The sequence below is a fragment of the Nelumbo nucifera genome, chromosome 8, assembly GCF_055504915.1.
Source record: "Nelumbo nucifera cultivar China Antique chromosome 8, China Antique-T2T, whole genome shotgun sequence".
Taxonomy (NCBI): Eukaryota; Viridiplantae; Streptophyta; class Magnoliopsida; order Proteales; family Nelumbonaceae; genus Nelumbo; species Nelumbo nucifera.
Window position 1 is genome coordinate 2,094,346 of NC_142656.1, and position 15,573 is coordinate 2,109,918.

Genomic DNA, 15,573 nt, shown 5'->3' on the forward strand with positions numbered 1-15,573 from the left:
GGGTCCTATTTCCAATCCCTCACTTTTCGCTTTGGCTTTGGCTTAGTTGGTGCATCTTGCATTGAATTTTATAAAGATTTTAAAAGCCCCAATCGACTGTATGTCCTTGTAAAGAGTTGGGATTAGTTGAATGCCCTAGCTGTATAGAAGTTGATAACCAATGATAACGTTTCATGCCCGTCATTAAAGCAAGTATTAGCATTATTTAGTGAAGATGAATATGATACCCTATCTTTTAGATTTTGTCTCTTTCTTACATACAATATCTTACCTAATATGTGATATCACTTTTTTTTAGTGTTTTTTGATAAATCACTAGACCTTTAATCTACCAAATCGACATGGTTAATAATTGGGGGTCACTTGAGCCTTCTGGGCCTATTACAGACACTGTAAGGTATAAGCCCAAGGTCTTGGTTGGGAATCTGATCTGCCAATTTCCTAATCAGGCCAGTAGAGTCAGTACCGGGGCCGATCCTATCTGGCTCAGGTAGAGCAGAAATCATAAAATAAGCGTGAAAAGTGGAAAAAGAAATGAAGTCGGAGCGGGATGTGTAGATGAAAGTACAAACAGACAAACACAAAATGGGAGGGAGAATTTGTCCACATCTTAGTAAAGTGCAAAATTCCCAACTCGTCTGATCATGTTCGTTGGCGCAATGTCAGGGTTAAAAAAGAGGACCTATATATATGCAGCGAATGAACCTCGGGCCTCAGCTAAAAAAACTGTTGTCTTTTGTCATGATGGTCTGGGCCAATCTTCGATTACAGTTTTTCCGGGCATGAATCGGAATGCAAATTGTACTACTACAACACATCCCGTCCAAAAAAGGCGCGACTCAAGCATGCAAATGAATGGGGTATTTTTTTCAATGCATGCTCGTCCATGTGATATGATTGTTGGTACTGTCAACACTCAAAAGACGTTTCTGTTCGTGATTCTGTTACAAGTGATTCCGGATCTGCTCCCAACAAGATCGAGATCGGATTCAGTCCTTACAATGCTGCTCATACCGTATTTGCAGCTGTATATTGGAAATATCTCCTTATTTATATGTTTTTATTCATAGAGAGATATTTCCAATGTATAGTTGCAATTGGTTGTGAGGATGAATCCATGTTCCACAAGAACACCGTCGTGTCTAACCTTCTTGGTGTTCCCCATCTACAGCTGTAGTGTCTTGCGGGTAGGTGTAGCACATGTAATTAGTGTGTTAAATCAATTACAACATGTTTGGTATCACAGCGGGTTCACTAAAATGGGAATGTAATCATGTACTACTATCAACCCTACCAATTAATAGGCTACAGCAGCACATCGGGAACACTCATATATGGGGATATATTTCAAATGTGCAGCTTTAGGTGGTATTCGGTAACGTGTTCATCTTGTGAATGGGCTGTTTCTATCCATGCTACAAGATAAATTCCCCATTCGGTTGGTTGTGAACAGGATCAGTCCATACTATATCATGGACCGGCCCTATTCACACCCCAAATTATCATCAACAACACTTTCTCATTGATGGGATCAGTCCATGGTTCGTTATACTCTGCTTCACAACATCCTCCAAACCCTATACATCATTTTACCATTGAAGGTCTCCTCTGCCAAAGATCTTTGCCGCTGTGCTCTGCAAAATCTCTCCACTGCCAGTATATCATTAGATTTGTTAGAAATAAATTTGTTAGTTTGTATAAATAGTTTGGTGCTATGCTTATCTTGCAATAATATGTTATTTCTTTTGTTTAAATATTATTTTTTTAATATTTTTATCAATAAAATAATAATTTTTATTTTTTAATTATTTTATTATCATTTTTGTTAAAATTAATATTTTTAGTTAATATTCAATTGTCAAAGCCTTTTTTCAATTTATTTATTATATAAGTGATACAAATTAGATATTCATGATCGACTGTGTAGATTATTTCATAAATTGCATATGAGATACATGGGATCAAAAAGTGTGGTTTGGACTAGTCCACACCACACCTACAGAACACCACTGTGGGTGTGAACTGGTCCAATCCACACAATCTGTCCATAATTTAGAACACTTGTGGACTGTGGTGTGGTGTGGATTAGTCTTTGCCACAAAATGTGGTGTGGACCAGTCCACACTCACCAATTTCTCATCCACACTACAAAATACCCCCTCAGTTTCAGGTTGGTACGTGAAGATAGTATCTTTGTGCATAGCAAATTCGAGCTCCTTAGGGGGAGTCAAATTTGATAGGCACACTCAGTGGTTGGGATTGAGGTTCCTTCTGTTTTATTAACACGTCAATAATTAAACATGAAGGTTAGATTTGAGATCCCTATGTCAATTTAGGTTCCATATTAAGATTCAAATTTCCATACCAATTACAACCCTATTTGAAAAAAAAAATTGTTTTTGCCAAAAAAGAAAGGCTTCATGACTGAATGGGGATCTGCTCCTCACACGAACCTCACAGCCACATCCCATCATGTATTGGGAAAATCTCCTATGAATAATAACATACAAGTATGGGGGATGTTCCTGATGTGCGAGCAGTACATACTGAGGTCTGTGTGAGGAGCAAATCCAAACTCATCATGACCATCTACAATTAGGGTTGTTCACGAGTCAGGTTGGCTCGGTTTACTGGCATTTCTCCAACCGACCCGACCTGGTCGGTTTACCTAGAAATGAAACCAAAACCAACCCAGTACTAAGTAAAACCGACTTGGTCGGTTTGAATCAGTTTGGGTCGGTTTTGTGAATGATTCTCTTGGTGTGAACGGTAAACGATTCAAGTCTAAGAAAGCAAAGGCTAGATGCCTGGAAATTAAAAATGATTTGATGGATTAAAACTGATATTTTATAATATATATCTGAAATATATCATATATATATATAATATTTGAAATATGTTAATATATAATATATCTAAGTCGGTTTGGGTCGGTTCGGTTTCGATTTTCACACATGAAAACCGAAACCGAACCGAACAATCGGTTTATATTTTTTGTAGCCCGAAACCGACTGGTGCTGAAGAAAAATCGGCCAACTCGAGTTGGATCGGACTAGATTGGTCGGTTTGGGTCTTGTTATGAACAGCCCTATCTACAACAATATTTCTGAACTAAGAGTCAATGTCAAACATCTTATTCATGAAGATAGTATTGACTAGCCCATTGCTAAAATTATATGAATTTTTATTTCTGTGTGCCTTTTGTTTTGTTTTTATTTAGCTTGTATTGGGTGGAGTTGAATGGTTCAGGAAGAGTCTTGTAGACTGTGTTTGGGAATGATGTAAGCGTAAATGTAAATATGTAGAGTGTAAAACAGTTCATATAAATTGTAAAGCTGGGTTAGTTTTGCACTGATAAATTTACCATTTTAGATTTTACCAAAACTTTTAGTTGTAATGAATGCAAACACAAATTCCAATAAAGCATATGCATTTTTTTTATCAAAAGCCCACTTGAATGCAAATTTTCTTTTTTATTGATATACTTTTACATCTTATTATCAATGTAAATATGCATTAGAAAATGTGTTTTTTGTCATTTGTTAATGCATAAATGTAATATTACCAAACACAAAAAATAAATAAATAAATAAACCAAAATACAAATTTACTCTAAACCGGGATTTACATTCCATTTGCATGTTTCCAAACGCAACCTTAATGTTAGGGTTTTGGGCAAAATGGGTTACTTCCTTTCCTATTATTTCCTCCATTATTTTTGATAATGGTAATAATATTTGAAGATGGCTGCCCCTCGACTTAGAGAAAAGTTTGGATTGAAAAAGCATATGGCCTCAGATTTTATACATGATAGAGACCGTTTCAAGAAGCAATATTTTTGAGATTTTTCTTGAATTACTATAGCGATCTTGAATCATCACTCTGACCTGGCACATTGAAAGGACTAATTAATATTGACAACTTATTTGAGATAACATACCTTTGTAATGAAAACATTTTAATAATGAAGTCAACACACTTTAGCAGGTTTCTCCATCAAACAAATTTCTTCTAAAGAAATAGTGCATAATTGGAGGCGAAATATTCCTGATTCATGGTCAAACGAAACGAAACGCCTCTAATGAAATACCTGGTGGCCGGTGCTAAGATTTTCTTCCCCTTCTTATTTCTAGTTTTTTATGATGTTTTCTTTCATCGTTAAATTGGTTCCAGTAAGGGTTCAATTTGTTTCAATTGATTGTAAATTGTGATGGATTTCTACTAAATTGATGAGGTGATTATTTATGGGTCAATCATGCATTCCTGAATTGCTTAGTCACGCAACTCTAAGCACTTAACAAAATGAGTTGGACAAATTGTAATTGAAAGGCGAAAAATGATCCACGGGTGTTCCCCTGAGCCCGCTCTCTATTATGACTCATGAGCAAGATTTAGTGAAATTATTCCTGCCAAGTGGAAAATGAGCAACCTTTATTTAGAAAAAAAAAAAATATATATATATATATATATATATATATAAATTTTGAAACTTTTACAATCTTTTATTACAAAAGCAACCCAATATTATTATTTATTTAAATGTTGGGATGTAAAGAAGTAATGCACGTGAAAGCTGTGGTCTTGTATAAAATTATAGGGAAAAGTACAGATAGGTCTAATGTAGATTTCTGATTTTCATTGCAGATTTATTAATTTTTAAAATATCAAAACCCCCTAATCTATACATTATGAATTGACATTAATTCTAGCCTAAAAATTCTAACCTTTGACTGAACTTTATTCTCCCTAAATTATATGAGGCAAATAGAAGAAGTTGCATCACTCAGTCCCTTCAAAGAGTTGAGAGAAGACCAGGCTCCCTCTTGAGTAAATATGCACCCAACTTTCTCTTATTCTAGTATTATTTTTGGACAATATTTGTCTTTTGATAAGGTACATGGGCAAATACATTTATTCAATTACCCTATTCTTTTGATCATAAATTTTACTTAACTAAATTAAATAATTAGTCATTTTTATTCAAATTTCATTATTAGAAAGGATAATTTTATTCAATAATATTTTAACAACTTTCTCCTTATTTTATTTTTTTTTATATGAGAGATAAACAAGAATATGAAAAGAAAAAAATCAATTTACCATGAATTCCCCAATTAAAAATATGCAAACATGAATCAACTTTTCCATTGACCAATTTATTCCTCAAGGGGTCAATAAAAAAAATAGCCCATTGTTTTTTATGTTATTTTTTATAACCTAAATAATTAATTAGTGGATTATTATCAAGGTTAACCAAGCAATAAGCACACACGCACTCGAAGGCACTTATAATTTGTTCCGACCAACAAAACCATTGACGTGTCGGTAATCCATTAACAAAGAATAGGTCGGCGACGACTCGACGATCATATCTTTTAGTTTTAGTCTCTATTCTGTAGTTTCGTTGTCGTCATTGATTGAACATGAAGAGCGCTATTCCATTTAGTAGATAATGAAATGATGGTGATAATGAATGTAAACAAAATGGGCTTGTTGACAAATATCATCACCCGCCATCATCTTCTATCCTTCTTCCTAACTAGCTACAATAATGCACCATTTTATATTTATCTTCTTACGCTGATATTATCTTTCTTTTATTTTGTGCGGTTGGGGAAGGTTGATCTGGGCATTCCATCATTTGGATTTCTTATTACTTATTACTGAACTGTGTGTAACACGTGTTTTCAATTTATGCATCACGAAACCTTTTCGTTGATGATCTGTGCTGGGTGCGTTTGTGTCTCATAAAAATATGAGATTTTATCCACACCCACCCATTTCTGACACAGACAGGACCTACAGGGGAAAGTTGTCGAATTTCCGATTTGGCAACTTAGTCACTCGTGTAAGTGATCCACATCAGCCCTCGGTTTTATTCTTGTTTTGTGGTTTTTACCTTATATACCCTCAAAATTAACAGCTGGCCAAATTGCTGAAATTTTCGGAATGGGGAGTGGAACGCGATGGTCTTTTTTTTTTCTTCAACCAACATCTCCTACCCAGCCACAGGATACTACAGCTATACATCTTTCTTCATGAATGGTAATATTCTTAACGTGAGACTGTAGTGATGTGTGAGCAACTGTGGGTAGAAGATCTGAACACCTTTTTCTTTTTTCCCTCCTTTGAATCATTTTAAAAAATTAATTTTAAGGTTTAAACGACTGTAAAAAGAGTATAAAATGCATACTAAAAAATATATTTTAATAGTTTATTGAAGTGTGAAATGTTTTTTAATTATTACTTAATCAATGTAATCTTATTTACTAGTTTTAATTATTAATTGATTATTTTTCTTTGTTTTCTAAATTTTTATATTGATGTAGCACGGTCTCAAAATTTAAAACCTATTATGTTGTATAAACAAATTATCGTAGTATGGATGTGGCGGAGACGGAGAGGATACTTGCCTTTCATATGATTCCTGTACCTTTAAAACTTAAAAGTAGAATTAGGGATGTGATTTGAATTGGAATTAACATTAAACATTAGTATATTTTCAATTTCAATTTGAGTTTAAAAGGAAATTAATTTGGGAATTGCCAATAAATCTACTCGGAGTGTATTAGTATGCTTATTGACGAATAAAGGGCTAATAGTGTGTTGATATCAACCAGGAGAGATAAAGGGGTGTATGTGTGTGTGTGTGAGAGAGAGAGAGAGTTATTGTTATCTGATCAAGAGCTTTTTCAAACATTAATTGTTTTTACTAGTGATGATGACACGAAATAGATATAAAAAGAAAATAAGGCTGTGTTTGGTTGCAGTGCAATTTTATTTGCATTAATATAAATGCATGGGAGTATAAATGAAAAAATAATTTTTTTTATTTAATTTTGTTTTAAGTGTTACTTTATTCTGTTTTATGTCTTAATTTATTTATAAGTTAGAATTTACACTCAAATCATTTGCACTGCCATAATTTTGCACCAGTGAATTTATTTGCATTGGAACCAATTACAGACTAAATTGCAAATGTGAAGAGTATGCTTATTGACGAATAAAGTTAAGAAAATAAATTATGTACCGGTACCCTATTTACCAACTGCATTGTAATTCTTATCACAAACATAAGGTATGATTTTCTTGCCTTTTAAGTTTTAATGACATTGATTTATTTGTGATATTTGTGCAAGTCTCTTTAATTTCCATTTAATAATAATAATAAAAAAAACTCATCCAATCTGGAGGAAGGCCACGTTTGGGAGTGTTTTGGCACCACACCATTAAGGATTTATTGGTGTTTGGAAAATAAGCCCGAAATAAGTGTTTATTTTAAAAATAAGGGCTTATTTTTTAAGCCCAAATTTCCACATTTTTTTAAGTACTCATACAATAAGCACCTATTCAAATTTTTTCTCCCAGAACTATCTTCAACAAATATTAAGAATACTAATTATACCCTTTCAATATTGTTACTTTTACAAAAGCACTTTTATGAAAGTAATTTTACGAAAGTACTTTTATGAAAGTCCTTTTACAAAATAGCTTTTATAAAAGTACTTTTACGAAAGTACTTACTTTTATGAAAGCACTTCTATCAAATTACTTTTATTCATTCACTTTGGATTGGATATTTTGAAAAGTTGAAAGAAAATGAAGGACAAAAGAGTCACACGTGATTATTGGAGAAAAAGACCACCAAACACCCAATATAAAATAAGTTCTTATTATTTAAAATAAGCACTTGAAAAAGTTTGATGCCAAATGTAAATAAATGCTTATTCGAATAAGCACTTATTTTTAACATAAACTCTTTCAAACATGGTCGAATACCTGTATATCTTGACATCTAGCTATAAATTTACATTCAAGTTCATAAAATAACATATTTTCTGACCTTGGTAATTAAAACTTATATCAAAAAAAGCTAGGCAACCAAACAATTCTCAAGTTATCTAGAATTGCAGGCAGGTGGGAATCGCTAGTCATCTGGAATATCAAGTTGTCCGGTTTCACAGTTCATTTGGAACCACAAAAAATTATGGGAATCGCAAGTCATCTAGACTAACAAGTCTTGGAATTGCAGGCAGGCAGTGGGGAAAATACTAATGGACGTAGGGCCAAGGTTCAAAGTATCAACATGTACCAGCCCGTATCGGTCGATATGTATCATTCCGAGACCCCACCGATACGCCCCTATAGAGGGTGTATCGGGGGTCTAACCGGTTCAGGGGATGGAGGAGACCTAAATCGCCCCCCCCCCCCTGAACTGGTTTCAAAAAAAAAACTAAAAAATAGTATCGATTCGCCCGATACGTTCATACCAGTGTATCGGGCGTATCGATATTTTGAACCCTACATAGGACCACATAAATCTCTATATGCATTGTGCTGCTCTTACGTTTACTTCCTGATTCTTTACTTGCCATTTGATTTCTTAGTTTTAGGTTGTGTTTGGAAACGATGCAAATATGTAGAGTGTAAAACGGTTCATATAAATTGCAAAGTTGGATTATTTAGTTCTGCATTGACAAATTTACCTTTTTATCATACAGACTTTTAGCTGTAATAGATGCAAACACAAATTCCAATAAAGCATTTTTTTTATCAAAAGCCCACTTGAATTTTTTTATTAATGTACTTTTACATCTTATTATCAATGTAAATATGCATTGATCTGTCATTTATCAATGCAAAAATGTAATATTATCAAACACATGCAAAAATAAACCAAAATACAAATTTACCCTGAACCGGAATTTACACTCATTTGCATCGTTTCCAAACGCACCTTTTAAGTTTTTAGCATCGCAACAGATTATAACCCACCATCCAGCCAGTATGCACGGCTTGTTTGAACGTTACTTCTGTATCCTATTGTTGCAATAAAGTCCTTAATTAGAAAGAGATACACTGTCACATATCGCAAATCGCAATATTCCCAAAAGACCCATCGGTAAATATAGTAAGTAATTCATTGTCACGTGTGCTTGTTTGATAATATGTTGTAGATGTTGCTGGCTCCAATGTATATACACATAAAGGATTAGATTTGATGCCCTTAGGCTATATTTGGTTTGAGGGAAAATGTAGGGAAAGGTAGAGAAACTTTTACAACCCTTGTATTAGTTTTCCAGTCCTTTTCCCTATCTTTTCCTTCAAACCAAATATAACCTTAAAGAAACTGCTCAAACACCCACACAATGGGAGTGGTTCATTCCCCAAACCTTGGCTGAATGTGATGGCTATTTTAAATACATGGGACCTGTACCTTTTACAGTAAGGTCCATAATTTTATTACTGGCGTGAAACTTCATTATTGATTCAGCAGCCTGCTAAACAGCTATCGTGTTCAGCTAACCCAATCCTATCAATGGTGCTCTAGTTCAGGTGAAAATTCAATCCCAAGTCTCTGCTACAACTAATAAAAGACCTTAGCAAGTGGCTAGTTGGCACCATATCCTCCCACATGAACTAGCTCATTATCTATTTCATCATCAACATTTAATTTTTCTAGCAAATGCTAGCCCATTAAAACAATGTTCACTTTATATGATCTGAGGTGGACTGTGATCACATCTCCCCTTCTTCCCATTGGCATGCCCCACTTTATGACTTTTAGCTGATATCAGCTTCCACGAAGGGAAAGGGAATTAGGTTTCCCCCTTATTGTATGAAATAATACTCTTCATTTTGCAAGCTATCAGAACCCAATTTTTTTCATCTCTATTCACATCCAAGTTTAATTTTTTTACCATTTGTTAATAATTTCTTTAAAGGTTGTGGTTGATTTTGTATAGATTTTGCTACCTTTTCCTTCCTTTCCTTTAGGGGTGGCAACGAGCCAAGCTTTTCATGAGTTACTCGAGCTCAGCTCGTGAAAAGCTCGACTCGGCTCGGTTTCAACCGAGCTCAAGCTCAATTCATTGGCTTGACTATTAAACAAGCCAAGCTCAAACATACTAGAGCTTGGCTCGTGAGGCTCGCAAGCCGGCTTAGTGAAACATTATCCTTCATCCCTTTTGATGAAGCATTTTTTAGAAGCACCCTGTTGTTCTAGCTACTTCTTGATGTCCGATGACTCAGTGGTCGAGCGGGAGTATTTCTGCTAGATAAAGGTTTGGATGTCGAACTGATTGGATTGAATTAGGAGGCTACTCGGGTGCCGAGCTGGGTAGCTCTTCGTAGAGACCTGCAAGGAAACGGTGTCAGAGGACCCGGGGTGGCTAACCCGGCGAGGTCGCTCCGATGCTTAAGTTAGTACTCTTGTAGTAGATCGTGAGCTAAAAAATCAGAAAGTATGAGAGCTAGAATATACTTAATCGTGTCTTTCCCTTGTGTCATTAGGGTTTGTGCCTTTATATAAGCATTGTTTGGTGTGGGCTTCACGCACTGCATTTGAGATTTCCGAGAGGTTGCCTAACCAGTCCGAAATCCCCGGAGCTAACCGCCATGCACGTTGACCATCCTCCGGAACACTCGAAACGTGGGCCAACTTTTGAGAAACATGGGGGTGTCGGGATATGCATGCCGAATTTGTTGACGAGCATGTCTCGCAAGTCGCCACTGGGACATCAGTCAGGTTGACACGCCCTCACGTTGAGGTCACTTCGGCCAGTGACAAGGTGCTTTTAGCCGACCTGAGTTGTGGTTGAGGTCGATAGGTTGGCGTTGAAGGCGGGTCACCAAGTCGAGGCAAAGAGAAACCGCGATCTAAGACTCTAAATCATTACTTAGGTGGTGTCCATGTGTGATTCAGTTGTTCCAAAATGATATATATCACGATGTCATTAGAGGGCCAAATCCGCCCTCATCAGCTTTAAAAAAGCTTTCTTACGGTAAATACTTTAAACCTTCATATTTCATTGTTTTATGATAACTTTTTATTACAAAATACAAATCAGAAAGTACTAGTTCGCGTCCCTTTTGGATGAGTATCGGTTAATCCCCTAAAAGACCTGATATCATCAAGTGAAATGCCAAAATTATCCTTTGGACGCAGAGAGTGGAAATATTGAGTGGGACGATGAATGCTTGTAATCGAACAATATGCAACTCTTGAATTTCTTTGTTTGCTTAGGGACTAAAGCGGCATCCAATGAAAGAATATGTCCGATTTTGTTTTATAATTTGTCTTTTATAAGTTACACCATGTCTATGTCTATCTGTATGTCTTTTGGAAATCGGAGGGTGAAGTTTAGGAGAGGATTATGATCTCCTTCTTTGCTTTTGCTTGCATTGCTCCCATGATTATGAGATTCCTCTAGAAACCTTATCCGAGTTTCCGCTCTTGGCCCTACGTTGATGACAGGTACCAGCCAAAGCGGAGCACCGGAGGACTGGCATTGCAACCTGTAGCGAGGGCAGTTTTGGTAATTGAAAGACCCGTCCTCCGCAACCGGCAATGGCCAGTTCCTCTCAATATGTGGAAACCGGAGAAAAGGTGACGTACACGTAGGATAAACCACAGGTGGCAGGAAGATTTTGGCTAATGGAGGCCGTAGAAAGCGGAAGAGAGGGCTCCCATCCAACCCATTTGGCTCAGACGACCCGCAAGAAATGATAATGGAGACAGCTGGCAAGGTCAATTTATCTGAGGCCAGCATTGAATGCCAGCGGAGAGTTCTGACGTGGATTCAATCACCAGTGCCTCCGAACCGCCAATCATTGGGGCCTCCCCTACGTTACAAAAAGGAAAATAAATCTCTTCCTCCTCTGCTTCTCTTCTCACTTCTCAGGTCTCGGGAGAAATAGAGCGAGAGAGATATCGACTGGTTTGTGTTTGTTCAAAGGATTCAACCTTTCGAAGTTTCGTTTCAGTCGATTTCCATAGACAGAGTGGAAACTGTGGGATAGTATCTGTTAATCGAAATTTTTGAAATGTCTGTAATTTCTGAACTTGTGCTTTTTGACGGAGAAAAGGTTGAAGAAGGTGAGTGGGAGAAGGAGAGATAGCAAGAAGACCATAAGAGTGTGATCGCTTCGACTCGGCGTCTCTGTACGTTTTAAGGATTCAAGGAGTCGGCAAATCGATTGAAGCTGGTCGACCAGGAGACGGTCTTAAAAAAAAAGGAATTTGGACCGGGAGATATCTTCAAAACGGTAAATTCTGATTGAAGCCTTTTCTGCTTTTGAAGCCTGCGCAAGGAAAAACATTCCTAAGTTCGGTGCAAAACAGAAGGAGTTTGACTTCTGTTAGGTTTCTTGTTGTGCATCTATTTCCTTTTTTGTCCTCGAAAATTTTGTAAGTCTGATTTCTCGGGGTAACTATAAAGGGGGATCTTCTAACGATTTCCAGTTGCGATTTCTAGGTTTACGGCAATGTCTGCTACTGTTCTAAGCGATTCGATGGCCATGACCAATCCGGAATCTCAACCGACTACAATTGAAATCGGCGGGCAGAGTGAAGTCGAGTTTGCGAAATGCGATTGCTGCGGATTAACAGAGGAATGCACGCCGGCCTACATAGCTAGAATAAGGGAGAGGTATCAAGGACGGTGGATCTGCGGCCTCTGCGCAGAAGCTGTCAAAGATGAGATTGTCAGATCGGAGAGGCTGATTAGTACTGAAGAAGCCTTGAATCGACACATGAACTTCTGTAAGAAGTTCAGATCATCAACTCCACCTTCGAACCCTACAGAGCATCTAATTTCCGCCATGAGACAGCTTCTTCGCAGAAGCTTAGACTCTCCGAGAGCCCTGAGGTCGACGCCTAGCAGTCCTCTCAGGAAGGAAAGCGAGGTTCGCCCTCCATCCCTTGCTCGATCCGAAAGTTGTTTCCCAAGCCTGGCAGGTTGAATCAAAGCACATTACAGAGGTAAAAAGAAAAAAAAAAAAAAAAAAAAAAAAGAGAGAGAGCAAGGAAGAAAAATAGAGAAATTGAATAATTGCAGCAACATTTAGCTTAGGTTAGTTAGGATTTAATGGTTTATAGACTTCCCTGTTATTAGTGATTGATTCTTAGGTTTTTGTTTCTTTCTTGCTCATTTTCTGGATTTTAATTGTTATTATTCTGCTTTCGGGATGAATCAAAATTGGCTGCTTTATTTATTTATTTACTGTAAAGACGTGGTTGGATGAATTGAAGGCTGAAGGAATTCTCATTCCTGGACTTCAGTTTATAATCTGGTACGTCTTGATCTCCTCTGCTTGAAAAATCTTTTATTTTATTTTTTTTATTTCCGAATCCTAGAGATGATATTAATAATTTCAAAATATCTCTGTAAATGGAAACTCGGCAAAAGAGAATCAGACTACTATATTCTATATATGGTAAAAATTAGCTGTTCTGAGGCTGGTTCAATCTTGTCCAGTTGTATGTAATGGCTAAAAAGGTAAATAAATGATCAAAAGGTGGGTCGAAAAGGCAAATACCAAAAATTAGGTTTTGGCAGGGTTTGAAGTTGCAGAGTTTTTGCAGAGAATCCCTTGCCTGTTAAGCTTTATTTTGATCTTTTCCTAAAATCCGATCTTCTCTTTCCGTTTCAGCACAGCCGAGACAACGAGGAAGGAAAGGTATAGGAATATTTATTTATATCCATTTATTTAATCATTTTTTGATTGTTATTATTTATCATTATTATTGACGGGTGACTTAGGAGAGGAGGAAAAAGCAATAGTGCAAGACTGATTGATCAATGCATGGAGCCCCCCCTGTGTCTGGCCGACAGAAACTAGAGGAAAGAGGGTTCCGTTTCGTGCAAAACATGACCAGGTACAAATACAATTATACAAAGCGGGGTCCTCTTACACGGCCAGACCAGAGACAGACTCTAGTATGATTTCCGCTCTGATATTAGACCCGGGCCAGGGTCTGCCACAGTCCCGGCGGCCCAACGCTCAGTCTGGACATTGCTCGCCGGAGTTGTCAGTACTCCCCCCCCCCATCATTGCTGTTTTTAACCGAACTTTCTCGCCGAAAGTCGGAAACCTTTTCAGGTGAACTGAGTTGTGAATAATTTGGACTTGTGTGGACAAATCTTGCATCGAGTTCCAATGAAGCAAAACATAATAAACCTCATCTTTGCAAGTTGCAACTGTACTTTTGACGTTGCTGGTGCTATCTTGAACGATAAAACCAAAGCAGGGAACTGAATATTAAAGCAAATCAGATCCCTAGAGGCGCATTGGCTCAATTGGCTCTGGTTCCTCATATTACGCCAATAGACTCGCATGCACCTGTTAGGCTGTTACAATAACCTTGATAGAATTAGCTGAATTTGATAGCTGTTTTATATTTTTATTGACTTTGGGTCCAACCAGTTTGCTCACACCAGTTACATTGGCTTTTGGCTTTGGTACCATAGGGCCAGATTTGATCATTGCACAGCCATTTAGATGGCCCTTCATGACCTCCAGTAGCTAAACCACAACAGCCGAATACAAGTTAAACCCTCCCAAAGAACAACTTTTCTTTTTTCTTTTATTAGATACAAGATAAAGGGAATCCGGATCTACTACTGCCCACCTCCTACCAAAGACATTGCAAACGCTTATCAGATATTTTCCATGTGCGGCTGTATTATCCTGTGGGTAGGGTGTGAATAACATCTTCGGCTAACAAGAAAAATTTGTAGCGGAGATTTTAGATCAAATTTGTTTGTTGCCACTTGGGTATCCCTAATAAGAAAAATCTCGTATTATATCTGTTTATAAAAGAAAAAAAAAAAAACTTAGCATATGTTATTTTTATATTTTAATAATCTGAACTTAGGAGCTTTAAGTGTGTTGGCCCAACGCACGAGTAGAGGTTGTCCGGGGGCCATCCCTCGTATCAGGTAAGATTTTTAATTGGAATACGTGGTAATTTTCTCGGATGCAATGTGACTAACTGAAGTTAGTCGACCTAACGTATCTTTCCATTTTTTGCGTAATGAAAAAAGGAAATCTAGACTACCTAGTATATCTATTACCATGTATAAGCATACACACGAGGAATTCAACGCCCCTTTTGGTGGTTTTTACAGATGGAATATTTCCTTCTCTATGACCTTCTAGTATATAAAAAATGTATTTTTGTACAGACAGATGGGTTTCAACTTTCAATTCCTGAAAATATTTACCACATTTTTCTTGGTAGGCTTACCTGTTGCGTGGATGGAAGTGCAATCCATAAGAAATATGTTCCTGTGGAGATAGAATATGGATAGAGAAGACAGAATTTCGTCCACCAGATTACACCCAAGAGAAACTTGTAGAGGAGATGTATTAACTCTGGCTTTCAGTTCCACGTTTCACCCATGCAACATATGCCATTTATAGTTTTATACACCGTAAGGGACCACATGTTCCACCTGCGAGTTTCAAAAGCAGATCAGAACTGTTGGTTTTGAAAAAACAATGGTTCTCAAAACTAAAACACATAAAAGTGTTTTGTCTCCAAAATGCAATAAGAAACGATATATATATATATATATATATATATATATATATATATATATATATATATATATTCTAGAATTTCTGATTTGAAGAACATGTTTTCATATGCCGATTTAATATTATGCTTCATAAATTGTATAATAATTTCACTCCAGAATTTGTATTTGTTTTAAAAACCATTATTTGATGGCTTAAAAACATGAAAGTGGTTTTTGGAATTAATGCTGTTTTATGAGACATTTTTAC

The 15,573-nt window shown here is 36.6% G+C and overlaps 1 protein-coding gene across 9 annotated transcripts; it reads left to right on the forward strand.

Annotated features, from left to right (window-relative positions):
* The first annotated feature begins 11,651 nt into the window (after positions 1-11,651).
* On the forward strand, positions 11,652-15,330 carry LOC104600530 (uncharacterized). Of its 9 annotated transcripts, XR_016079798.1 has the most exons (5): positions 11,655-12,048; positions 12,258-12,763; positions 13,013-13,074; positions 13,435-13,461; positions 13,545-13,982. XR_016079798.1 is itself a non-coding variant. In XM_088893915.1 (4 exons), exon 2 carries the CDS (start codon positions 12,268-12,270, stop codon positions 12,742-12,744), a length of 477 nt encoding a protein of 158 aa, XP_088750041.1. In that variant the 5' UTR covers positions 11,655-12,048; positions 12,258-12,267; the 3' UTR covers positions 12,745-12,763; positions 13,435-13,461; positions 13,545-13,982. The 9 variants fall into 9 exon arrangements, 6 of the variants coding, with proteins under 6 accessions (XP_010261825.1, XP_088750041.1, XP_088750042.1 ...); XR_016079799.1 differs by lacking the exons at positions 13,435-13,461; positions 13,545-13,982 and adding an exon at positions 15,026-15,330; XR_016079797.1 differs by having other exon boundaries at positions 13,435-13,982.
* The last annotated feature ends 243 nt before the right edge of the window (positions 15,331-15,573 follow it).

What these genes read in the sequence shown, in the direction of transcription:
- LOC104600530 (XM_010263523.2), top strand. Translation starts at nt 12,268, where the DNA reads ATGTCTGCTACTGTTCTAAGCGATTCGATGGCCATGACCAATCCGGAA.